The sequence below is a fragment of the Chiloscyllium plagiosum genome, unplaced genomic scaffold (assembly GCF_037043375.1).
Source record: "Chiloscyllium plagiosum isolate Xiang-an unplaced genomic scaffold, Cpla_swu_hap1 HiC_scaffold_19, whole genome shotgun sequence".
Lineage (NCBI taxonomy): Eukaryota > Metazoa > Chordata > Chondrichthyes > Orectolobiformes > Hemiscylliidae > Chiloscyllium > Chiloscyllium plagiosum.
Genome location: NW_028270157.1, coordinates 19,118,598 through 19,145,260, shown reverse-complemented (window position 1 = coordinate 19,145,260; position 26,663 = coordinate 19,118,598). Strand labels below are relative to the sequence as shown.

At 42.2% G+C, this 26,663-nt stretch overlaps 1 protein-coding gene across 3 annotated transcripts in view; it reads left to right on the top strand.

Moving 5' to 3' along the window:
* The first annotated feature begins 860 nt into the window (after positions 1 to 860).
* The window catches only part of tspan11 (tetraspanin 11), a 73,258-nt gene continuing 47,455 nt past the window's right edge, over positions 861 to 26,663 (top strand). The window contains exons 1-4 of one of the 3 annotated variants that reach the window (XM_043709831.2): positions 906 to 965; positions 5,746 to 5,783; positions 16,274 to 16,369; positions 23,687 to 23,878. In XM_043709831.2, coding sequence (XP_043565766.1) covers positions 16,280 to 16,369; positions 23,687 to 23,878 — 282 coding nt within the window. In that variant the 5' untranslated portion in view covers positions 906 to 965; positions 5,746 to 5,783; positions 16,274 to 16,279. Of the gene's footprint in view, positions 966 to 5,745; positions 5,784 to 16,273; positions 16,370 to 17,087; positions 17,691 to 23,686; positions 23,879 to 26,663 lie in introns of those variants that run through there. The other 2 variants (XM_043709832.2, XM_087996894.1) reach the window with 2 other exon arrangements.

Here is a 26,663-nt window from a genome sequence, read left to right as displayed (position 1 = left end):
TCCCTGTCTATTCCCTGGATAACATTGCTCCCCTCCTCCGTGAAAATAGATTCAAGTTACAAGCTTTCCATTGGAACTTTGTCAAACAATCTTTGGAAGTTCTGGTTTGTCATTTGTGGGTTCTCCATGGTTAGGTGAGGATGCCACTTTCTCAAATGAAGGAACGTCTGTGCCATCTGAATGCATAATGTCTGCTGTTGACCAAGTTGTTGTTGTAACAGCAGTTTTTCTCTGCTGCTGAGACCCTCATTTGTGTTTTTGATAACGCCAGGTATTAGTTTTCTGAGGCACTCCAGCCTGGCCTTTCATGTCCTGTAAAATTTGATGTCAAGAAAAATGTGCTAACTTGTGCCAATTCATCCAGAGGGTGGTGAGAATCTCAAGCTCACTACCTGTAAGAGTGGCAGAGGCAGAAACCTCATAACATTTATGAAGTATTTTGATATGTACTTGTGATGCCAATGCATGCAAAGCTATGCACTGTGTGCTTGAAAATGGAATATGTGTTTTTTTAACCAGAAAGGAGGTGATGGGCTGGAGGATCATTTTCTGTGCTCTAGATGTCTGTGACTCTACTCGCTTTCACCCCACCCCGTGCTCATGAGAGACTTTGCCTTCGGATTAAGCAATTACTCAATTTTAAAAATTAAAATCCCCTCCCTGACTGTCACTCCTTCAAGTGACTCCTTGAAATATTTGACGAAACTTTGTGTCCTTTGACTTAATATATTCTTCCGCGTCAAACTGTATTCATTAATATTTCTGCAAAGTGCCCGGGGATTGCATTATGACCCGAAGGTGCTATTTAAATGAAGCTGTTGTTGTAATCGTGCTGGTGAGTTCATTGATCGTAGGGCGAGCGTTGGGAACGAGATGAACAGACCGGTAATCATTTATCAACCTTTTTTATTTGAGCATGGGCAGCAGATTTCGGGAGCAGGAGAATCATTACCCTCCAGATATTGGTGAGTTCAGTCAAAGATATTGTGAGTTCCTCATAAGAATTGCTGTTAGAGTAGGCGGATGGGAATGAGGGGGGGAAAAATGTTTGGGTTTTTGAGTTTATTTGGAAAGAACTTGCTGAAATAAATCTGAAACCCCTGGCACAAATCTCCAACTTTGTGGATCCCGCAGTTTGAACTAGATCCTGACTATGAGCTCTGGGTGTTTTATTGGGATTATTCCCAGATCCCGCATCAATGTGGATCTAAGTGCATCAGGAGCAGTCAACATAAGGGACGCCCACTCCACACACACACACAGTGAGCAGTGGATCCGGCCTGGGGTTGCCTGAGAGTGGGGATTGTGACCCCGGGGCTGAGAGCAGGGATTCTCTCCGCAGTTGCACCCGGCCTCTGTATACTGCGGCCCCTGCACTGAGTGCCTGCGGATTGAGGCTCCGGGATATACCCGAGGCCTCTTATCCTGCTCCGGGGGGAGGGCTCTCAGCTGGGTGTCCTTGTCTTTCTCTCTCTTTCTCCCCATCCTCCTGTGAACTGACATCGTTAGACAGAATCCCTACCCCTTAGGGACTGTTCCCCTGTCCCCTTTCACTCAGCCCTCTGTCCCACCTCCAAATTCAGCAGACTCATCCACTCTTTGTCAACACTCGCCCCTTCCCTCAGCCTCACAACATCCCGAAGGGGTTTTCATCGCATCCTGGCCCAATCTTTCCCCACCTCCCTTCAATTCCCACCTGGAAGGCAGTAATTCAGGAAGGCAGTGGTTCAAGAAGGCAGTTCACCACCATCTTCTCCAAGGTCTTTTTCCCCAAAGGGTGAGGGAGCCCAGAACTAGAGGGCATAGGTTTAAGGTGAGAGGGGGAAGATTTAAAAGGGTTCTAAGGGGCAACGTTTTGGCAGAGAGGGTGGTGTATGTATGGAATGAGCTGCCAGAACAAGTGGCAGAGGCCGGTACAATTACAGAATTTAAAAGGCATTCGGATGGCTACCTGCATAGGAAAGATTTAGAAGGATACGGGTCAAATGCAGGCAAGTGGGACTGGTTCAGTTTAGGAAATCTGGATGGCATGGACGAGTTGGGCTGAAGGGTCCGTTTCCATGCTGTAAGACTCTATGGCCCAGCCCATGATGTTTGTTTCTCCGGAAGGGGTGATTATTTGGATAGAAATGGAGTGAGGGATGTGGGGAATTGGCAGGGAATTGACTCGATGTAATAGAACAGATGTAGATGTGATGGGCCAAATGACCACCTTCTGTACCATAACAATTTTGTGAATGAATTCCAACCATGCCACAGCACTCAAAGGGTCTTATGTTACCAGTGAGGTCCTGTGTAACCGAGATAACGTAAAATAAACTTGCCCTCTTTGACCATCTCGAGTTGTCTGCTGCTTCAACACATGATCCCACCAACCTGCTTTGACATCTCTCTCCTGTTGTCCAAATGGCTGCATTGCTCTCCCCCTTTCATTCATGGAATTGTAGCCACGTTCTCTTCCTGCTCTCACGTTGTTGCTTTGATGTTTCCCAGGAATCGTCCGTAGCCACCTCCTGCTACTCATCTGCATGCTTCCCCTACATGACACTATCTGAAAGCACACAGCATTAGCATTTACACGTATCCTGCTCTACCTCACCACCACTTCTCCTGACTCCTCCACTGTTGCTAAATTATCAGATTGTTCATCCAACACTACATCAACTCACATCTAAAATCAAGCTCGACCTTTGATTATTCCACTTGTGCAAATTAAACTGTTAGTAAACAGCAAAGAAAATTTATAAATTAAATATCCTGATAGAATTGAAAAAAAAATCAGTGAACTTTTTAAATGTTGGATTCAGGGATTAATTTATTGGAGTAAGTTTGTTTGCTATACCGACTGCTCTGTGGAAAGGTCACTGGATCCATAACATTAACTCTGCTTTCTCTCCACAGATGCTGCCAGACCTGCTGTGTTTTTCCAGCAATTTCTGATTTTGTCTCTAATTTCCTCTCTAATATCCCATTCTTTGGGGGTTTTTTTTGCTACACAGACTACTGTCTGTGACTGATTGAGAAAGGTTGAGAAAAGAGACCAGTTCATATGGTATAGTTTTGGAACACTGAGTGCTACTGGAGGCAAGTTCACAATATTTAAAAATATATTTCTAAACAACCTGTCCAGAGATGTTATTTCACACTTCTGGAGCAAGTAGAGCCTGAACTCAGGCCTCCTGACTCTAAAGTAGGGATGCTACCACAATAGCTCCCACAAATTTATTCATTGGATGTGCCTGGTTTGCTAACTAGACCAACATTTATTTAGAGACAAAAAAACCTGCAGATGCTGGAATCCAGGGAAGATATAGTCATAGAGTCATAGAGATGTACAGCATGGAAACAGACCCTTCAGTTCAACCCATCCCTGCCGACCAGATATCCCAACCCAATCTAGTCCCAACTGCCAGCACCCGGCCCAAATCCCTCCAAACCTTACCTATTCATATACCCATCCAAATGCCTCTTAAATGTTGCAATTGTACCAGCCTCCACCACTTCCTCTGGCAGCTCATTCCATACACGTACCACCCTCTAAGTGAAAACATTGCCCCTTAGGTCTCTTTCCCCTCTCACCTTAAACCTATGCTCTCTAGTTCTGGATTCCCCCACCCCAGGGAAAAGACTTTGTCTATTTATCCTATCAAAGCCCCTCATGACTTTGTAAACCTTTGTAAGGTCACCCCTCAGCCTCCAATGCTCCAGGGAAAAGAGCCCCAGCCTGTTCAGCCACTCCCTGTAGCTCAAATGCTCTAACCCTGGCAACATCCTTGTAATTCTTTTCTGAACCCTATCAAGTTTCACAACATCTTTCTGATAGGAAGGAGACCAGAATTGCACGCAATATTCCAACAGTGGCCCAACCAATGTCCTGTACAGCCGCAACATGACCTCCCAACTCCAGTACTCCATACTCTGACCAATAAAGGAAAGCATACCAAACGTCGTCTTCACTATCCTATCGACCTGTGACTCCACTGTCAAGGAACAATGAATCTGCACTCCAACGTCTCTTTATTCAGCAACACTCCCTAGGACCTTACCATTAAGTGTATAAGTCCTGCTAAGATTTGTTTTCCCAAAATGCAGCACCTCACATTTATCTAAATTAAACACCCTCTGCCAATTCTCAGACTATTGGCCCATCTGATCAAGATCCCATTATAATCTGAGGTAACCTTCTTCGCTGTCCACTACACCTCTAATTTTGGTGTCATCTGCAAACTTACTACCTATACCTCTTATGCTCACATCCCAATCATTTATATAAATGATGAAAAATAGTGGGCCCAGCACCATTCCTTGTGGCACTCCACTGGTCACAGGCCTCCAGTCTGAAAAACAACCCTCCACCACGAGCCTCTGTCTTCTATCTTTGAGCCAGTTCTGTATCCAAATGGTGAGGTCTCCCTGTATTCTGTGAGATCTAACCTTGCTCACCAGTCTCCCATGTTAACCTTGTCGAACGCCTTACTGAAGTCCATATATATCACACCTGCCCTCATCAATCCTCTTTGTTACTTCTTTAAAAAACTCGATCAAGTTTGTGAGACATGGTTTCCCATGCACAAAGCCATGTTGACTATCCCTAATCAGTCCTTGCCTTTCCAAATACATTTACATCCTGTCCCTCAGGATTCCCTCCAACAACTTGCCCACCACCGATGTCAGGCTCACTGGTCTATAGTTCCCTGGCTTGTCCTTACCACCTTTCTTAAACAGTGGCACCACATTAGTCAACCTCATGCAGGAGGCTGGAAGAACACAGCAAGCCAGGGCAGCATCAGGAGGTGGAGAAGTCAATGTTTCTTCAGGACTGGGGGTGGGTATAAGGGGAGCTGCAGGTAAAGGGTTTCGGGTGGACCCTTTCTTTTATTGCCCATCCCAGATTGTTAACAGTCAATCACATTGCTGTGAGTCTGGAGTTGCGTGTAAACCAGACTGGGTAAGAATAGCTGATTAGTGAACCACTAGGGTTTTATTTTAACAACAATAGTTAAATGGTTACTATTAAGCTAGCTTTTTCCTTTTTAAATACAAATTGCACCACCTACCATGATGGAATTCACATCCATGTCCCCAGAACGTTGCCTGGTGATGTTACCAATAAGCCAGCACCCTCTTTGTAAAGAAAGAAAGTTAAAGACAGAAAGTCGCATTGCTCAAAATCAAATACAGAGAATGCTGGAGGAACACAGCAGGTTTGGCAGCATCTGTGGAGACAGAAACAGTCATACAAATTCAATTCTGGTATGACTTCTCCAGACCACATTACTTGAGTGACACCCATAACAATATGAGAAATGGAAACAGAAGCAGATTATGCAGCTGCTTGTGTCTACTGCACCATTCAGCTTAATCAGGGCCGATCTTCTACATCAGCTCCACTTTCCCACCCAATTCCTTGACTCTCTGAGAGATCAGAAATCTGTCATCCTCAGCCTTGAATACGCTCAGTGACTGAGCATCCACACCTCTCCGGGGTTGAAAATCTCAATGATTCATTAATGTCTGAATGAAGGAATTTCCCCTCTTCTCAATCATAACTGATTGATCCCTTATCCTAACACTGTGACTCTCAATTTTGGATTCTATAACTGGGGGAAATAGCCAGGTTTAGACGAGATCACCTCTCATTCTTGCAGACCCTGGACTGTCTTGACCAGTTCTAGTTAACTTTTCATCCTTGTTATCTCTGAGAAGTCAATCTCATTAACTTACTCTGTGCTGTCTCCAAAACAGGTATTCCCTGAAAATAGAGACCAAAACTGCAGCTCGAGGTAAGGTCTCTCCAAAGCTCTGTTGAACTGTAACAAGACTTCCTTATTCTTCTGCACCAAGTCTCTTATAGTGAAGGCCAACAGGCCATTTGCCTTCTAATGTCTTGCTATGGCTCCTACTCACATCCCGTGTGCCTTCGGCCTCTTAGAGAATGAGACTGCAGAAATAATACTGGGAGGATTTGTACAAATACTTTGCATCAATCTTCATGGCTGAAGACACTAATAGCATTCCAAAAATGATAAATAATTAAGGAGCAAAAGGGGGATAGGAAATAAATATAATAGTTATCACTGAAGAAAATGTACAAGGGAAACTAATGGGACAAAAGGCCAAAAAATCCCCTGGACCTGATGGAATGCATCAATATTTTTAAAAGTAGCGACAAAAATAGTGAATGCACCGGTAATAATCTTCCAAGAATTCTTAGATTCTGGAAAAGTCTCAGAAGTCTGGAAAACTGCCAATTATTTAAAGAGGGAAAGAGCTGAACATCTGTTTTTGGGAAATGTCAGTCTGTTATAAAGGATGTGATAGCAGAGCATTTAGAAATACATGATATAATCCAGCACTGTCAGCATGGCTTCATGAAGGGAAAATCATGCCTGACAAATTTATTAGAAATCTTTGAGGAGATAGCAAGCAAGATAGATAAAGAGAAGCAGTGGATGCAATATGTTCAGATTTCCGGAAGGCATTTGATAAGGCACCACGTGTTAGAATACTTAATAAGAGCCCTTGGTATTGGGGAGAAAGGATTGGATAATTAATAGAAGACAGAGAGTTGGGATAAGGAGAAGATTTTCAGGATGGAACCTGTGACTAGTGGTGTGCCACAGGGATCTGTACTTGTGCCACAGTTATTTACTCTAAATATTGGTAAAGTGAATGGACAAAAACTTGCAAGATGGAATATAATGTGGAAAAGATGAAGTAATGTGTTTTGGGAGGAAGAATAGAGAACCTGAATTTTATTCAAATAGAGAAAGATTGCAGAAAGCCAAGCCACAGGGATTTTGGAGTCCTCATGCATAAGTCTCAAAGAGCAAGCATCTAAATTCAGTAATTAATAGGAAGGCGAATGGAATGTTGACTTTGATTTCATAAGGAATTGAGTATTAGCACAAATAATGTTAAAAAAGGAAATTCTTATTAAAGTAATGCAAGGCACAAGTTAGACCATACTTGAGTACTGTGAACAGTTTTGGACCCCAGATCTCAAGAAAGATAGTGGCATTGGAAGCAATGCAGGTAAGATTCAGTTCATTGATCCTGGGTAGGGAGGGATTTTCTTCTGAGGAGAAGTTGAGTAGATTGTGCTTATACCCATTGAACGTTGGAAGAATTTGAGGTGACCTTATTGAAACATACAAGATTCTTAGGCGGGGTTGATAGGGTAGATGCAGAGATTATTTCCCCTTGTGGAAAACTCGAGGATGAAGGGCATCTCTGAGAAAGGGGCTGCCATTTATCACAGAGACAAGGAGGATTTATTTTTCCTCAGAGTGGAGTCAATCCATGGAATTTGTTACTGCTTAGCTGGTTCATTAAGTGTAATTAAGGCTGAATTTTCTTTTGTAATTAGTGAGTAGTTCAAAAGCTGTGGGATAATACAGGAAAATGAAGGTGAGAATTAGGGATTCCAGTGTATTCTTCAGAACTGATGTCAAGCTACGTATTCCTTGTTTTCAATTCTCCCCCTTTCACTACCTTCCAATTCAGTGGGATCACCGGAGAATTTTGGAAGATTACAACTGATAGCAAAGGAACAGAGAATATTGAGCCTGTTCTGCCATTCAATACTGCCACAATTGAGGACTTCAATGGATCCATAATCTCTGTTGATAATTCTTTTGGCATACTAGTGAGTCATCAGGACTATGGGATTTAGAGTTATAGAGTCGTAGAGTCATAGAGATGTACAGCATGGAAACGGACCCTTCGGACCAACCTGCCCATGCCGACCAGATATCCCAACCCAATCTCGTCCCACCTGCCAGCACCCGGGCCATATCCCTCCAAACCCTTCCCATTCATATACCCATCCAAATGTCTCTTAAATGTTGCAATTGTACCAGCCTCCACCACATCCTCTGGCAGCTCATTCCATACACATACCACCCTCTGCATGAAAAAGTTGCCCTTTAGGTCTCTTTTATATCTTTCCCCTCTCACCCTAAACCTGTGCCCTCTAGTTCTGGACTCTCCCACCCCAGGGAAAAGACTTTGCCTATTTACCCTATCCATGCCCCTCATAATTTTGTAAACCTCTATAAGGTCACCCCTCAGCCTCCGACGCTCCAGGGAAAACAGCCCCAGCCTGTTCAGCCTCTCCCTATAGCTCAGATCCTCCAATCCTGGCAATATCCTTGTAAATTTTTTCTGAACCCTTTCAAGTTTCACAACATCTTTCTGATAGGAAGGAGACCAGAATTGCATGCAATATTCCAACAGTGGCCTAACCAATGTCCTGTACAGCCACAACATGAGTCATCCAGTCATATAATACGGTCCAGACAGTCCATGCCAACCATAATCCTAAACTAAACTAGTCCCATCTGCCTGTGGTTGGCTCATATCCCTCCAAACAATTCTTATTCATGTTTTATCCAAATGTCTTTTAAATGTTGGAACTGTACCTGCATCCACCACTTCCTCTGGAAGTTCATTCCACACACAAACACTTACTGCTCCAGTATATTTCCACTGCTGAGGTTAGTTAAATTCCTCCCATTGTCTCTGTCATTAGACCCTTGGCTTCCCACTGTTTCTGGCATGGTTTCTATGTTTTGTGCTGTGAAGACAGATATAAAATACTTGTTTAATTTCTCATTGAATCTTATTCCCCAGTATAATTTCTCCTATTTCAGCTTCTGGGGGATTAACACCTTTTTTTTTGCTACTCTTTTCCTTTTTATATAGTAATGAACTCTATTACATTACAGTATTTATATTTCTTGCTAGTTTGCTGTCATAGTTCCAGCTCCCACTTACACCTGGCTGTACCCCATAGAGAGTGTGGTTTGCCTGTTTAACATTTTCATTTTATTACCAGCGGTTGTCTTGAGATGCTTGAGATCGCAGGACAGATAATTCAGCAACTGATTGTTTTATTTATGATGCAGTGAATTTTTATGGCGATGAATCTTGGATAAATATTATCATTATGCCTACATATCCCAGCTGCAAAATGATAACCATCCCCAACACAAACCTACATAATGAAGCTCTAATTGGCCGCGGCATCCAAAGTCTTGTGAAGGGAACCAGCAAGTTCCATATTTCCACGAGCCTTTTGTGTGATGCCCTTATAAGCAATTTTTAAATAATAGTGCTTCTATTATTTAAGAATAGAAGCACTATTGCTGTGGGAGATTCATTAATCTAAGCCGTCTCTTGGAAATTCAAACCAATATTTCTCCATCAGGAGTTTCAAACTGATCCCTTTTTGTCAGTGTTCTTTTTGGTTTGAATAAAGCAGTTTTTGTTTTAGAAATATATTCTGAGAAAGCAACATTGGGATCTCCCTTTACATTGAAAATTTAAATTTGAAAAGGAATTATCAGCCACTTTCAACCTGAGGCTGACACTCGACGATTCCTATTTGCAGCTCACAATCATATCAGGACAGGTTTGTGGAAGTATTGTAGCTGTTTTTGCTGCACTTGCTGTATTCCTGATGAAGGGCTTATGCCCAAAACGCCGACTCTCCTGCTCCTCGGATGCTGCCTGACCTGCTGTGCTTTTCCAGCGCCACACTTTTTGACTCTGATCTGCAGCATCTGAAGTCCTCACTTTCTCCTACTTTAGGAAGAGTGTCAGGTGGAGGGTATGTGGCATACACCAGTTGTGAGATAAGAGATTAAAATACTTCAGCACTAGGGAGAGACTCAAGAAATAGGAAATGTTTTCATTAGAAGAGAGAGAGTCAATTGGACATCCAATAGAAGGATTCAAAGTTTGAAGGATTTTGATAGACAATTAGGGGAGATATTTTTGCTTGTTGGAAAATTGCTTCGGATATAAAATAGGATCTTCACCAAACGTACAAAGGGAGGTGCCTGGGGATTTGTTTCCCGTGTTCTTTGAGGGCAGACATTCTGTAATGGCAATGTTTTACAGAGGAACAAGCACGAGGAAAGTTGCATTGGTTGTGAGTAATCTCTGAATTTACATCCACCTGAATGAACGGGTACTCATGATCTAGTGTATCACCTGAAAGGCAGTGCCTCTCACATTCAAGGCAGCAGTGGAGTGGCTTCCTTGAAACAATGACTTTCTGACTCGGAGTGAATGAGTCACCCACAAGGCCAGGTTGACATCATGCTTCAAATGTAGTTGACTCTTAACTTCCCTCCAAAAAGGCCTGGCAAACCACTCAGTTGTATCAAACCATGAAGAAATGTGAGAAGAGGAATGAAATTATACACATGACCCAGCATTGACTGGAAATGGTGATCCCAGCCCCGTTGACCCTGTAAAGTCCACCTGACTCATATCTTATGTGCTAAATTTTGGACAGCTGTACTACAAACAGAGTTAGCGATTCTGTGATAATAATAATCAAGTCTTAAAGTTTTACAGCATGGAAAGAAGCCCTTCTGCTCGTCCTATCTATGCCAGTCATCAAGAATCTACTACTTCTGATCCAAGTTTCCAACAGTTGGCCCATAGTGTTATATGCTGTAGCATTACAAGTGCTCATCTAAATAACTATGAAATGTCTTGATCATATCTGCCTCGATCACGCTTTTAGACAGTGAGTTCCAGATAGTCAGTGTCCTCTGGGTGAAAACTTTTTCCCTCAAATCCTCTTTAAGCCACGTGCTCCCTACCTTAAAAATGTGGCCCTCTGGTAAATGACCCCTCTGCCAAGGGGAAATGTTCTTCCCATCTACTCTATCCATGTCCCTCAGAATTTTGTACACCTCAATCAGACCTCCCCTTCAGCTTTCTCTGCTATAAGGAAAACAACCCCGGCCTATCGTGTCTGTCTTCATAGGCTGAGTTGATTGTAAAGAGGAATGCGAATACAAAAAGAGGAAAGCTACACTGATCCATTTACAAACCCCTGGTCAGGCCTCAGCTGGAGTGTTGTCCAATTCAGAAACTACACAATAGGAGCATGCTCAGGCCTTGGAGAGGGTGGTGAGGAAAATAGTACCAGGAATATGTGACTTTAGTTCCTAAGACACTCACCATCTCGGCTTGGAAATATATATCACCGTTCCTTCACTTCTGCTGGGTCAAATTTCCTCCTTCGAGATGCTGCAAGGTATCCCTACACCACATAGACAACAGTGATTCAAGAAGGCAGCTCACCACCAGCTTCCCAAGGGCCATTTGGAATAGGTGATACATGTTGTACCACCCAGCAACATCCCGAACTTGTGGGTGAGTAAAAGAAAAAAGCAGAATTGTTCTCTTTAAAGTGGAGAAGATTAAGTGGAGGTCAAATGCATAAATGTAAGAGATAGGACCTAGGGTAAGCCAGACTGCCCTTGAAACTTCAGTGCCTCTGATGGCTGCAACTCCATTTTCCCATCCAGTCTGCATATCCCAGGATTCCCTGAGAGCCCAAAAATCTGTCTGTCAGAGATAATAACAGTACAGATACACTCTAAATTATGAGAGGTGCTTTAATGATTGAGAAACTGTTTTCTTTAGCAAATGGGTCAGTAAACTAAGGTCAGCGACTTAGTTAAATGGCAAAATAAACAATTGTGAGATGAGAAAGAATTTCTTCACATGGATAGTTGTTAAGGTATAGAACACCCAACATAAAAGCTTTTTGGGAACAGATTCCATAGGAACCTTTAGACAGCAATCGTGCGTGGATTTGTAGAGAGCTGAATTGTGGGATTATGAACAAAGTGGTAAAAATAACATCACCATAGTCTATCTCATTAGAGAGATCAACCTGGTGATGAGTTTAACCACACCATACCTCAGGTGAGAAAAAGAGATTGAGAAGGAGAGTCCTTTACAGTAACCTCAGCTGCTATAAGAATTGAACCTACACTACTGGCATCATTCTGCATTAGCACAGTGGCTATTCGGTCAACTGAGCTAACTGACTCACTTGGGGAGGATGAGTGGGAGTAATTGGTAACCCTCTTTCAAAATACCAGCACATGGTATTTTGGACAGCAAGTAGCTTCTGTGCTTTACGATTCTACAATTCCATGACAATTTTTATAAATATGTCCTTTACTATATATGGTCCTGTTTGTAGTCAATAATTATGAATATGAAAGGTCTTCACATATTGCTATGAGTTTGGATTCAGAGTGTCTCAGTGGGCGGCTGTGACACACATACAGTAATTATATTTCACACACACTATCAAACGCAAAGCTCAAATGATGCATCCAGCAATATTCCAATTTTCTGTATTTGGATTATCGTTGATGAGAGCTTTTTCTAAATCAATGCTTGTAAATAAATGGAGAATTTTACTTCCAAAAAACACTGAATCAAACACTTCAAATGCTGGCTTTGATTTTAGTGTATTTAACCCTTTATTTAGAAGGTGCTAGTCTGTCTGAACGAGTATGTATTTTATTTAAGTTTTGAATTTCCACTCCATTGGTCCAGTCCTTGGCTGCACTCGCGTTTGGTGCACATCCTTAATTGCCCTTGACTGCAGATCTTTCCCAGCTATTTCAGAGGGTAGTTAAGAATCAACATTATTGTTGTGGATCCGGAGTCACATGTTGGCCATGTGACTCCAGATTTAGGATGGCAGATTTTCTTCCCTGAAGGACCTTAGTGAACCAGATGGGTTTATAGAAGATAGTTGCCAGAGGTTGAGATTAGCTTTCAATTCCAGGGGGTTAAATTATAAAGGCACCATTCCCCCTGGTCTGCCATTGAGTTTCATCCTCAGTGATAGCCTGCCCACCATCTGTGACTATCCTAACTGGATATTTACCACTGATCAGCCTCTCTCAGATTAACCCAGAGATGGAACTGGGGTGGCATATCAGTACACCAACTAGTTTGTGGGAAATTTACACATTGCCCTGCAGAATTCAGCTCTATTTGGCCAAACCCAGTAATGTCCTCACCTAATATTATTACATGCTCCTCTTCCTGGCATTACAGGAGGGAGATACCCAGTCAAATTGCTTCAATAGGAATCTGCCCAGTTTAAACTTTCAGCTTGATATATTGCAGGTGAAATTTGCCACGATTTAAACTTTGAATGTATGTCCACAAATCTCTGAAGGTAACAGGATGGATTGGTGTCAAGAAATGATAAAGAAGGGATGGGGAGGTATGTTTCTTGAATGGTTGTGTGGGGGGGTTATGTTGAACTGTTGACAATGTCATGGAGTTAATTCTGGGCATGACAGAAAATCAAGATTAGAGTGGTGAGGAAAAGCTTCATCAGGCTTTCGATTTTCCTGCTCCTCGGATGCTGCCTGACCTGCTGTGTTTTTCTAGCACCACTCTAATCTTGACTCTATAATCTCCAGCATCTGCAGTACCCACCTTCACATGACAGAAAGTACCCAATTGCACTGGAGAGCTTACAGACCAGTTATTCTCAATGGGGTTGTGGGTATCATTGGCAAGGATAGACTTTGGTGCCTATCTCCGTCGACTGAGTAGCTTCCAGCACCACTTCAGAAGGGCTCCTAGTCAACCACATTGCTGTAGGCCTGGAGTCACATAGACCAGCAGAGCAGATTTCATTCAGTAGTAAATCATTTGGGTTTTTAAGAGCATTGGAGGGTAGTTGTTATGGTTACCATCACTGAGGTTAGCTTTATTTTATAGATATTACCAAATAAATTCAAATCGCATCAACTGCAGTGATGAGATTTAAACCCATGTCCCCTGAACATTCATCTAGGCCTCTAGAGTGCTGGAGAACTATGCCAGCATCCCCTAGAGGATGTTGCTGGCTCTGCAATGAGGAAAGATTGCTTAGGCTTTCCTTGGAAACAGAGGAGGCTAGGGGGAGATTTAATTGAGGTGTATAAAATTATGAGAGGCTTTTCCCTTATCGGTGATGTTAACAACAAGTATATATAGTTTTAAAGTAATTGGTAGAAGGTTGAAAAGGAGTTGATGAGACATATTTTCACCTGCCTGTAAGGGTGAGAGATACAGAAACCATCATCCTATTTTTAAAAATACCTGAATATGCACTCAAAACACCATGGATCAAAAGGTGGAGATGCGATTTTTTGGAGAGGTTAATAGTCATGGAAGAGTTAATGTATGGGCTATGCTGAAACTCCACCCAGTCTGATATCGAACACAACCACTGAACAGAGCCTGGGATTTGTTGAACATTGGCATTTTCCACTGATGAAAACACTTGTGTCTTCCCTACCATTTGTTAGAAATAATTAATATATCGAAGAGTTCATGTAATAGGGCAGCACAGTGGTTCAATGGTCAGCAGTGTTTCCTCACAGCGCCAGGGACTTGGGTTTGATTCCCGCCTCAGGTGACTGTGGAGTTTGCAATTCTCCCCGTGTCTGCATGGGTTTCCTCCCCCAGTCCAAAGATGTGCAAGTCAGGTGAATTGGCCATGCTAAATTGCCCGTAGTGTTAGGTGCGTTAGTCAGAGGGAAGTGGGTCTGGGTGGGTTACTCTTCAGAGGGTCAGTGTGGACTAGTTGGGCCGAAGGGCCTGGTTCCACACTGTAGGGAATCTGATCTAATTTGATTTCAGTTATAAGATGTAATAAACCTTTCTCAACTATAAGCCACTAGTGATTGGTACCCAGGCACCTCAACACTATTATAACAGGATGAACTGGAATAGCTGCCTTCTTGACCAGTAAAGACAGCATAGGCTGAATGGTTCATTTGGTTTTATCCTTTAGTTTGAAATCAAAATATCTATAAATCTGATTACAATTTATCAATCCACAGGTAAGAATTTTAATGTAGTAACTATTATATTTTATGAGGAATGAGTATTAATTCCATAGAGGCCATCCTGTGTTATAAGGTGCACATTATCTGACCAGATTAAGATTGCCTTTACACTACAATTTTTATGACCATAAGACTTCCCAAGGCACTTCACAGTGAATGAGTTATTTTTAACAAGGGGAATATGGCAGTCAATTTGCACACAGGTGGCTCCCACAACACGACAGTGTGATAATGACCATATTATCCATTTAACGGTGTTGACTCAGTTTTTAAACTCAGTTTTTAAAGTGTCCTCTCTAGATTGACATGTTACAATACTTACAATGAATGCAATCATTGTAAGTATTGTACATGTCAATCTAGAGAGGACACTTTAAATTAGAATTGGTTCTGTGAAGACCATCACTGCCTGCAGATTTGGATACCCTATTTCAGAAAAAGTGTTTCATTGATAGAGAGGGTTTTCATTTACAGGAATGTGGCAGCAATTTGTATAGCTCATTTAACACCATGAAACAGCCCAAGGCATTTCATCAAAATATTATTAAACAAAGTTAGAGTAAAACGTTCTCAGTTATTGATGCAGGCAGACATTCAGTTATTGGGAATACAGGACAGTATCTACATTAGAGTGGTGCTGGAAAAGCACAGACAGTCAGGCAGCATCTGAGGAGCAGGAAAATCGATGTTTCTGGCAAAAGCCAAGCCTTCATTCCTGATGAAGGGCTTTTGCCCGAAATGTCAATTTTCCGGCTCCTCGGATGCTGCCTGACCGGCTGTACTTTTCCAGCACCACTCTAATGTAGACTCTGATTTCCAGCATCTGCAGTACTCATCTTTGCCTATACAGGACAACATGTTCAGTTACTGGGGACAGAATGTTCCATTACTGGGTTAATGGGACTGAATGTTCATTTATTGGGATGCTGAGAAGTGTTAAACTGTTAACTCCATATTTTATTGGAATGATGTGTGAGAAAAGATGAAACGAGGAAAGTAAGTGGAGATATGGTTAGAAAGGTTTTAAATTTGAAATGATATGGGCAGGCTGGACCCAAGTACAATTTTCTATCCCGTTCAAAATTTAAACACAAGGAATCGCACTTCAAATGAAAGGTAACAAAAGCAAAAAGAAAAACATAGGCAAATCCTTTTTTACTATAAGTATGGTGTATGTAGAACAGAGTACAGGAACACGGAAGTGGTGGGATGCATCGATTAACCTTAACCATGGATTCATGTTAATTAGAAGTACAGCAAATGCAAACTCTCAATAGGAGGGTTAGATGGGCTGAAGTTATGGGTAGGAGGCTTAGAAGAGGTAAAGGGAATATTTAGATAGGACTGAAGACCTCTTGTCTTAAACAATTACCATGGAGCTCCATTGCATGCAGGAAGAAAGGGAAATTGAAGTTGAATAGTTAACTAATCCAAAAGTTACAAAACTGATAACGATTTTAATAAGTCTGTTGATAACTGGGATAAAGAACAATATTAGGGGACATCCATTTCATCAAAATGGGAACATTTCTTGTTGGTTCTGTTTGAATAATGTGTTGATTTGTGATGTTCCTTTGTCTGTGTTTCAGTGAAAGATGATGACAGAAAAATGCAAAGAGGATTCAGAAGACTGTCTAACCATCTGCTTAAAGTACCTGCTGTTTGTTTATAATTTCTTCTTCTGGGTAAGTGTGCTGATAATTGCTGAACATTGCTGAGTAAGGTGGCTGGACATATTCTGTGAAATGTCTGTAATACAGTGAGAATGAAGAAGTTAATGATGATGATGTACATGAAGCTGTAACTCTGACATTGATATTGAGACTTAAAGTGCAGAAGACTACCTGAGAGCGATTAGCAGTGTTCGGTGCATTCAAGTGTAAATAAAAAGAGCATTGGAACTCCTGAAAGTCAGACAATAGTCATTGGTAGGTAAGGAGAGGTGGTGGCATGGTTTGTAATCCAGTGACCCAGGCTAATGTCTCTGGCGGCAAGAGTTCAAATCCCATCATGACAGCTGCTGCAGGTTTTATTTCAGATTCAATTAATAAATCTGGAATTGAACGTTAGTCTGAGTAACATTGGTGTGGCAAATATCATCGATCAAGCAGTCTGGTTCACCAATTTCCTATAGGGAAGGAAATCTGTGGTCCTTACCTGGTCTGGCTTACAGGTGACTCCAAACCTAAAGCAATACAGTGAACTGTTAATTGCTCAGTTCCAGGCTAGTTAAGGATGGACAATAACCACTGACCTCGCCAGTGACATCCACAACCATCAAAACAAAAAGGAGAAAACCGAAAGAACTATGGGTGTTGTAAATCAGGACCAAAAAGCAGAAATTGCTGGAAAAGCTCAGCAAGTCTGGTGACCCAGAATGTTAACTCTGATTTTTCTTCACAGATGCTGCCAGACCTGCTGAGCTTCTCCAGCAATTTCGATAGCGTAAACTAACAACCATCTTCTAAGGTGCTGCTCGGATGTTGTAAAGGTGGAGAGACCAGGGGCCTGGAATGGTACTGAGGAAGAACATTGCTTTCGCTCCTTTTCAGCAGGAAGACTTGAGACGTAAAAGCACCAGATTTGGGTGTGAGATAATTAATAGGGTTTGTTATTCAAAGACATATGGTGCTGAAGAAATGATTCATATAGAAGGCAGACAGATGGAGGCACGGGAATGCTCAAGGTATTAAATGAGTATTTTGCATCTGCCCGCAGTACCAAAAATGCTACAGTCAATATCACAGTAAAGAAAAGGAGGCAGTAACGATATTGGATTGAAAAAGAATAGAAAAAGGAAAACCTGAATATTGCTGAAGAAAGAGAGAAAAAGACACGTTACTGAGTCTTTTCATCCTGCACTCATCCAAGACAAATGCAACAATGTCAAATTTCAAATAATCACAACAATTTATACCAAAAGAGAAAGACTGCTCACGGGTTAAGCAAGTTAACTATGGCGGATGGCAACAACCATGGGAAACTATTGGCTCCCCAAGCTCCTGGGTAATTCACAAATGAAGCAACATGTTCATTTTATTTTGAGCGAATGGGTCACTGTACGTGTCGCATGCAATGCACTCATGATTGTTCAGCAAGTGCTTCCCAATCACAGAATCACACTTATTGTAGACGTGTTGTCTTGACTTTTTCAAGTGTGGGCTGGTTGAGTACGTTTAGTACTCTGCCTGTAACAAACTACTCAAGGAACATGATGTTTCACTCAACCAGCCAATCGTTGGGACGTACAGCCTATGCACCTAGTGTTTCACTCCTTCTGAAATCCATATCAATCGTGTGGTAGGCAGAAAATCTCTTTTTCTTGGATTAACAGCAGCATCCGGTTAGCAGAAAATACAACCCATGTAGCCAATGCAGGGCAGCTCACTTAACCTATTGCTCAAATATTTGAGACACTTTATCTGTCCTGGATACTTTCAGCTACTAGATGTTTTTCAGGTGCAACTGTGGTTGACAGGAAGTTACTTAATGCCAGTGTTCACAGGCAGAAACTTACCTGATCTGGGTGGAATGTCAGGGAGAAAAGGTAGAAAGTGGAGATGATCAATATATTGTTCCCATCTTTTCGGGTATGGGAATGATGCAAAGAGCTAGACGATTGCAAATTTTATAGCCTTATTTAAAGAAAAGGGGGAAATAAAACTGAGAGCTATATGCCAATCAGGCTAATACTGGTGATCGAGGAAGATTTAGAGACAATAATCTGAGAAAAAACTAGTGGTAAATTGGAAAGTATGGGCCACTAATTGGAAGTCAGAAAGTCTAAAACATGTTTGACTAATTTGACTGAATTCAACTAATTTGACTTGATGAAGATATTGGAATTGATGTGTTGGACACGTTGGATAAAATATTATACAATTGATGTGCTAGCAAAATTAAAGCCCGCATAATAATAGGAAAATGGCAGGGTGGTAGAGACAAGGTGGTTAAGAAGGTGTTTAGCATGTTTGCCTCCGTTACTCAGACCTTTGAGTGTAGGGGTTGGTACATTATGGTGAGGTTCTACAGGACATTGGTGAGGCCTGTTGTAGAGTACTGTGTCCAGTTCGGGTTGCCCTATTGTTGGAAGGATTCTGTTAAGCTGGAGAGGGTTCAGAAGAGACAAAAAGAGAAAATGCTGGAAAATCTCAGCAGGTCTGGCAGCATCTGTAAGGAGAGAAAAGAGCTGCCGTCTCGAGTCTAACTGATCCTTTGTCAAAGCTGCATTTTCTCTTTTGGTTTCAGATTCCAGCATCCGCAGTAATTTGCTTTTATCCAGGGTTCAGAAGAGATTTACCAGGATGTTGCTGGGAATGGAAGGTTTGAGTTATAAGGAGAAAGTGAGGACTGCAGGTGCTGGAGATCAGAGTCAAGAATGTGGTGCTGGAAAAGCACAGCAGGTCAGGCAGCATCCGTTTGCGTTGGGAGGGGTGGGGTTCAAGGGCGGTGGTGCGTGAAGTGGAGGAGATGTGCTGGAGGCATCATCAACCACGTGGGAAGCCATGTTGTGATCGTGGAAGAAGGAGGCCACCTGGGACTTACTGAGGTGGAATTGGTCATCCTGAGAACAGACACAGTGGAGGCGGAGGAATTGGGAATAAGGGATGGCGTTTTTACAGGAGGTTGGGTGGGAGGACGTGTAGTCTAGGTCGCTGTGGGAGTCAGTGGGCTTGTAGTATATGTCTGTGGTTAGTCGGTTGCCAGAGATGTTGATGGAGAGGTCCAGGAAGGGGAGGGAAGTTGCTGAGAATTTGAGGTCAGGGTGGAAGGTGTTGGTAAAGTTGATGAACTGTTTAACCTCCTTGTGGGAACATGAGGCAGCGCTGATACAGTCACCAATGTAATGGAGGAATAGGCAGGGGGGGAGTGGTGTTAGTGTAACTGCAGATAAGGAGAGGCTAGATGGGCTGGGACCTTTTCAATGGATGTAGGAGGTTGAGGGATGACCTTATAGAAGTTTTTAAAGTCATGACAGGTACAGACAAAGTGAATAGCAGGTGTCTTTCCTCTATGGTGGGGATTTCAATTCAAGAGGGCACATTTTTAAGGTGAGAGGAGAAAGATTTTGAAAAGACTTGAGGGGCTTTTTTTTTACACAGTGTGAGTCATATGTGGACTGAGCTTCCAGAAGAACTGATGGATGCAGGTATAGTTATAACATTTAAAAGTCATGTAACTAAGTACATAAATTAAAATTGTTTGGAGGGATATGGGCCAAGCGCAGGCAGGTGGGACTAATTTAGTTTGGGATTATGGTCAGCGTGGACTGGTTGGACCGAAGGGTCTGTTTCCACTCTGTATGGCTCTGGGATGTTATGAAATTGGTTAAAAGATAAAATGCTGATAACAGTGATAGACAGAAGAAAAGTAGAAAACGCTGGGAATTCTCAGCAGTTTTGCCAGCTTGTGTGTAGTGAGAAAACAGAGTTAATATTTCTGGCCGATGGCTTTTTATTAGGACGAGCTGAGTATTTCCTGCGTTTCTGTTTGCTTTTGAATTTCCAGCATCTTTTGAAACTGCAATGAATATTTGACAATCATTACTAGAGCAGAGCACAAACCTCCTGTGTTCCCCAGGAGTCAGAATTAGGTATTTGTTTGGATATAGTTCAATGATTATAGATTAGTCTGTTCCACTATTCAAAATCATTATGGCTGATCATCCAACTTTCTCGCTATATCTTTTAATCCTAAGAGCTATATTTACATCATTCTTGACAATCTTTTCAAAAAGAAGCAACATAAAAGAAATGGCACACTTTGACATGGGGGTTCACACACTATGAAATGGGGGTTCTCAAACAGATGGATAAAGGGATGTGGAATATGGTCTTAACTCCTTGAGGACGGCAGGGCAGGTTGAGAAGACAGTTTAAAAAGCATGTGGGATCATTAGGTTTATTAATAGAAGCATCAGTGCAAAAGCAAAGAAGTTATGACAAATCTGTACGTAACATTGGTAAGGTTTCAGCTGGAGCATTGTGTCTGAATTTGATTCCTCCCTTTTCAGGAATGATTGAGGGTGCAAAAGAAATTTACTAGAAAGGTGTCAGGTATGTAGGACATTGAAACATCATAAACATTTCAGAGAAAATAGCCAAGAAGGCTAATGGAATGCCTGTATATCTAGACTAGAAATGGGTAGAAGTTATATGTCTCAGTTATACCCTGTGTAAAGTTCTGGGCACTACGTCTTATGATTGGTATGTTGGCTTTGAAAGGAAGTGAAGCACAGATTTACCAGAATGGCACCAAGGATTAAAAGATTACAGTTTTGAGGGCAAAAGGTGCATAATGTAGGTTTGTACTTTATTGAGTTTACCTCAGGTTACATTACAATCAGAGATTACACAGAGCAGGATTGTATTACATAGAATTTAGAAGATTAAGGGATTATCTTGAAGGAAGTTCCCAAGATATTAAGAGGAACAGACATGATAGCTAGAGAGAAATTATTGCCCCTAGTTGAGGAGACTAGGGCCAGGGCACAGTCTAAAAATTGGAACCAGACCTTACAGCAGTGAAATTAAATAACACACATCTAAATTCAAAAGAGTGATAAATCTGTGGAACTCTCATCTGAAGATGGCAAACGATAATAAATTGATTGCTCATGTTAAAACTAAAAATGAAAGGGTTCAGTTTTCCAAAGATATTGTGGAATACTGGGCAAAGATTGGTACATGGATCATCCAGAAGGGGCAGAATGCCCTCTTCCTGTTCCTCTGTAAAGGCACTTTGGGAAAACTGCAGAAGTAGATTTACTTTCTCCTGATCAATGAAAGTGAAGGGGATATTTATTAGAGATGTTCAAAGTCAAGAAGGGTTTTGATTTTGTAAAGCAGTTCCAGTGACAGAGGGTTGGTAACCGGAGGGCCTCAGATTTAAGATAATTGGTAAAAGAACCAGAGGCGAGAGGAGAAGATTGTCATTTTGCAAAGCGCATTCTTTGATCTGGAATAAACAGCCTGAAGCATGTGCAAGTAGATACAATAATAGCTTGCAAAAGATAATTTGATAAAAATAAGTTACAGTTTGGAGAAGCCAATTTTAAAAACAAAACTATGTGAGTGAGATTGTTGTGTGCATTTTTGTTTTGAGTTTGTGACATCGGGCTGCATTCCAACATTAATCGCAATGCCTGAGATTCTTCCTTCATCGCGCCAGAGGGTACGGAGGTGATTTATGAGAATGTTGCCAGGAATGGAGATTTATAGAAGTTTATTGTTGATAAATTAATAAGAATCAGAATGAGAGTGGAAACTTTAAGCATGTGCAGCACCCTTTTAAAGCAAATTTATTATCTTGTGGGAGTTGTCAGCAATGTCAGCATTTCCTGCCCATCCCTAATTACCCCTTGCACTGAGATGCCTGTTCAGCCATTTCAAAGGGCAATTAACAATCAACCACATTGGTATGTGGTCTGGAGTCACATGTAGGCCAAGTCAAGTAACAGTGACCAATTTCCTTCCCTAAAAGGCACTTAGGGAATTAGGTGGATTTTTATGCATCAGAGTCATCATCATCCAGACTTTGTTACTTGAATTGAGTTTATTGTCACGTATGCCAAGGCACAGTGAAAAGCTTTGAATTTCAGTTCAGTCAGCAGCTGTGACAAGACTTGAACCTGCAACCCCCCCCCCCCCCACTCCCCCAGCCTCAACCTGACTGGTCTTGGGACGTGGCTATTATACTACCATCCTCGTTCAAGCATAGGTCATGGCTGAAGTCTGTGTCTGCTCAGGATGCTGGGTTGAGCTAGTTGAATTGTTCAGGGTAGCAAAACATGAGAGAAGATTTGATTGCTGTGTATAAAATTACAGGAGACTGAGACAGGACATTCTGCTGTTTTCCTTGTTGATTTCACATGGTCTGAATGGGTAATAGAGGCAGAAACTCTCAAATACATTTCAAGATGTGCACATGTAATTTATAAGGCTACAGCTGGAAAGTGAGTTGAGGCAGGCCCTGAAAGGGTGGGTGGAATGGCCTCCTTCTGTGCTGTGATTTTCTATGATTTCCATGACAAATCTTTGAAGGGAAATATAAAGGGCTTTGGGGGAAGGCCAGTGGATTGAGACTACATGGGTAGCTCCATTAGCTGATAGAGCCAGTCCATTGTGGCACTATGTTATCCTATTCACTAGAATCTTAATCGGTCACATCCCAAAACATTGGCAGAAGCAAACAAGAAATAAGAAAGGCAACGGAGTCTGCATGGCCCAGATAGTTAGTCATTTGTGACATTGAGTAGAACTTGACTAAAGGGATAGCAGAGACCACCATCCACAGCCAGATAAACAAGATGGTTCCCTTGGACTGGAACAGGTTTGGTAGGAGTTTGTAAAGCAGTCTGGTCTCCACTGGCTAGAAATGGCTGGGGGTTTTGGGGGAGTGCTGCCCAGGTAAAGAAAAGCTGCCTGCAGCCATTGAAAGGAAGTTGGCCACAAATAGACTGGAGGTGCCATCCCGTCTCAGAGAATTGCCAGCTGATCGGAGGCCAATATCTCGGACCCCACAAGGGGCGTGTAGGGATGGCATGCAGGGCCTGAGGAGGCAAACAGCATCTTGCTAGGGGCCAGTGAGGCTGGGCTTTCAGAAAACTTTGGGCCTGATACTCTGGGTAGTCATAGATATTAGGAGCAGCAGTAGGCCCTTTGATCCTTTGTGCCTGCTCCACCATTCTATATTATCATGGTTGATCCTTTACCTCAACACGATATTCCCACTTCCTCTCCATACCCCTTGATGCCTTTAATATTTAATAATTTATCAATCTCTTTCATGAATATATTCAATGATCCAGCCTCTGTAGTAGCAAATTCCACTGTTTGACCACCCTCTGAGTGAAGAAATGTTTCCTCACCTCAATTCTAAATATCCTGAGGCCGTGACCCTTGATTCTAGTCTCACTGACTGGTGGCTGTGCAATGTTCCTCTGTTCGCTGTGCCATAGGTACGCAAGTTTGTGTAACGGGTATTTATTGATGTATCTCTAGATGGCAGGTGCTGGAGTGTTGACCATTGGAACTTGGACGTTGACTGAAAAAAGAGATTACTTGAGCCTTCTTCCATCCAGTACGTTTGCTGTCTCTGCCGGTATTCTCATCTTCGCTGGTAGCCTGGTGCTGGTCACAGGATTCCTTGGTTGTTGTGCGGTTGTTCGAGAACAGCAGGCAGGTCTGGCAGCAGTAAGTACTCAACCCCTGGCACTGCAACGAAACACAAGGTGCTTCTGAGAATCTGTGAAATGAAGACCCTGGTGCAGTTTTCCCAAGTATTTTGCCTTTGAACCTTTTGACCCAGATTGAGGAGGAATACTTTCACTCAGAGAGTGATGAAACTTTGTAAATCTGCACCCATGACAAGTGGCAAGTAGCGTTCATGCCACACATAGCCAAGCAATGATCCTCCCCCAAGAATCTAACCATTGTCTTTTGACATTCAGTGGCATTGCTATCACTGTAACAACCTGGAAGTGATTATTGACCAGAAACTGAACTGGAACTAGCCATTTAAATACAGTGACTATAAGAGCAAGTCAGAAGCTAGGCATCTTGCTGAGAGTAACTCACCTCCTGACTCAGCAAAGTTTAGATCAGAGTGGTGCTGGAAAAGCACAGCAGGTCAGGCAGCATCCAAGGAGCAGGCAAATCGACATTTTGGGCAAAAGCCCTGCATCAGGAATAGCTCTATTCCTGATGAAGGGCTTTTGCCCGAAACATCAATTTTCCTGCTCCTCGGATGCTGCCTGACCAGCTGTGCTTTTCCAGCACCACGCTGATCTAAACTCTGGTTTCCAGCATCTGCAGTCCTCACTTTTGCCTCCTGACTCAGCAAACCCTGTCCACCATCTACAAGGCACAGGAGTGTAATGGAATACTCCTCACTTGCCTGGATGAGTATAACTTCAACAACACTCAGGAAGCTTGTCACCACCCAGGACGAAGCAGCCCGCTTGATTGGCACCACACCCAAGGCATTAACTCCCTCCATCATCAATGGTCAATAGCAGTAGTGTGTATATCTACAAGATGCAGAAATTCACCAAGGCTCCTTAGACAGCACCTTCCAAACCCATGACCACTTTCATTGAGAAGGACAAGGGCAGCAGATTCATGGGAACACCGCTACCTGCCAGTTTCCCTCCAAGCCACTCACATTCATATATTGCTGTCACTTCAGTGTCACTGGGTCAAAATCCTGGACCTCTCTTCTTAATGGCATGGTGAGTCTGCTACACCAAATGGACTTATGCGGTTCAAGAAGGCAGCTCACCACCTTCTCAAGGGAAACCAGGGATGGGTAATAAATGCTGGCCCAGCCAGTGATGCCACATTCCACAAATGCAGAAAAGAAACTCTGCAATTCTTTAGAGCCGGGTAAACCGTGAAAGAGGATAGAAAGGCAGCGTGTTCTGTTTCCCTGAGCTTCCAGTTGAAATTCCAGGTGGAGAACCTGGAGGATTTCCATTTCCAAACCATTCCCCTAATTTCCATCTTGTATTCATTTGGTTATTGTTCTCAAGGTTTTAAGCTAATGTGGCTCATAGTTCTCCTGTTCCAACTAACAGTCTGGATTATTCAGAAATTCACAAGGAAATGTGAAGTATTTCTGGCTGCACAATCTCTCCCACACTCAGTAGTGTTTGACTAACACCATGCATGTGTGTCTTGTACCATTTGTTACAAATGTCAGTGAACTTAATTTGGGTCTGCAAAATGTGCACATATAACAGGAATTTACAGTTGTTAATAGCAAAGGAAGTGGAAATACCCTTATTTTCCTCACACATTCCATTATTTTTCAATTAGTTCTTGGGAATTAGCAATTATTATCAGTGCCCCAATAATGTGGCACTGCAGACACAAATTAAGCCAAAGTAGATACAGACAGCAGACTTCCCTCCCTGCGTGTAGTGTGGTTTACTCCTCCTTTGATTTCTCATGTTCCTGTTTGCCAAAGTTTTGATTGAAGATGTCAGGGTGAGATATTTTGATTCTTGATTCCCTTATTGATCAAGGATTATGGGAAAAAAATGCAATAAAGTAGATGTGATGAATCTTGGATCAGCCATAATCCTTTTGAATGGCAGAGCAGGCTTGAGCTGCTAAACAGCCGACACTTATGGTCTTACAGATTGTGTTGGTCTGTCGGGCCATTTTGAGAAGGAACTATTTTCTAAAGGAGCTCGGTGTACCATTAGTTGCTGATGAATAATTATCCAGCCATCTCTATCCCCACTCCCGTGCTCAGTTTGAAAGTTTCATACTGTCCATCAGCCACTGGGAACCAGAATCATTAAATTGGGCTCACCCTCCACACCAGCCTGTCTGGAAGTAGGAAATCCAAGGTTTCACAACTGGGGTGAAAAGTGCAAATAATTCAGCCACCAGTACAACACTTTGTGGGGGCCTAAAGGTGATCTTTTACTCATTTAAAATACTATCTTGTCCAATGACTAAAGATTTAAAAGCTTAAAACAGTAAAGGTATGTTGGATCTGAAGTAGTGGATATCTTCAAGTAATAATTGATCTCACATATAAATTGACCCCAGATCGTTTCTTTTTCATTAATTCATGGGATATAGAAATTGCTTGAGATGTTGGTGATAAGTTGCCTTCTTGAATTGATATAGGCACATCCATAACAGGGAGGGGTGTTGCAGGAATTTCACACAATGACACTGAGGAGGATTAGTGGTATATTTCCAAGTCAGGATGGTGAGTGGCTTGGAAAGAAATTTACAAGTGGTGTTATTCCCATATCCCTGCCATTGTCATTCCGGCTTATAGTGGTCCTGGGTTTGGAAGGTTCTGTCTCAAGCCCCCAGCTGCCCTCACTTTTCACGTCCCTTATAATAGACTTGCAAGGAGAGTTGGTGGGGCCAATTCATTGAGTCTTTTTTTCACAATTGCTTGTTTCCCATTTAAACATTGGGAATACTAATGGATTATCTGGAACAGTCGTTACCT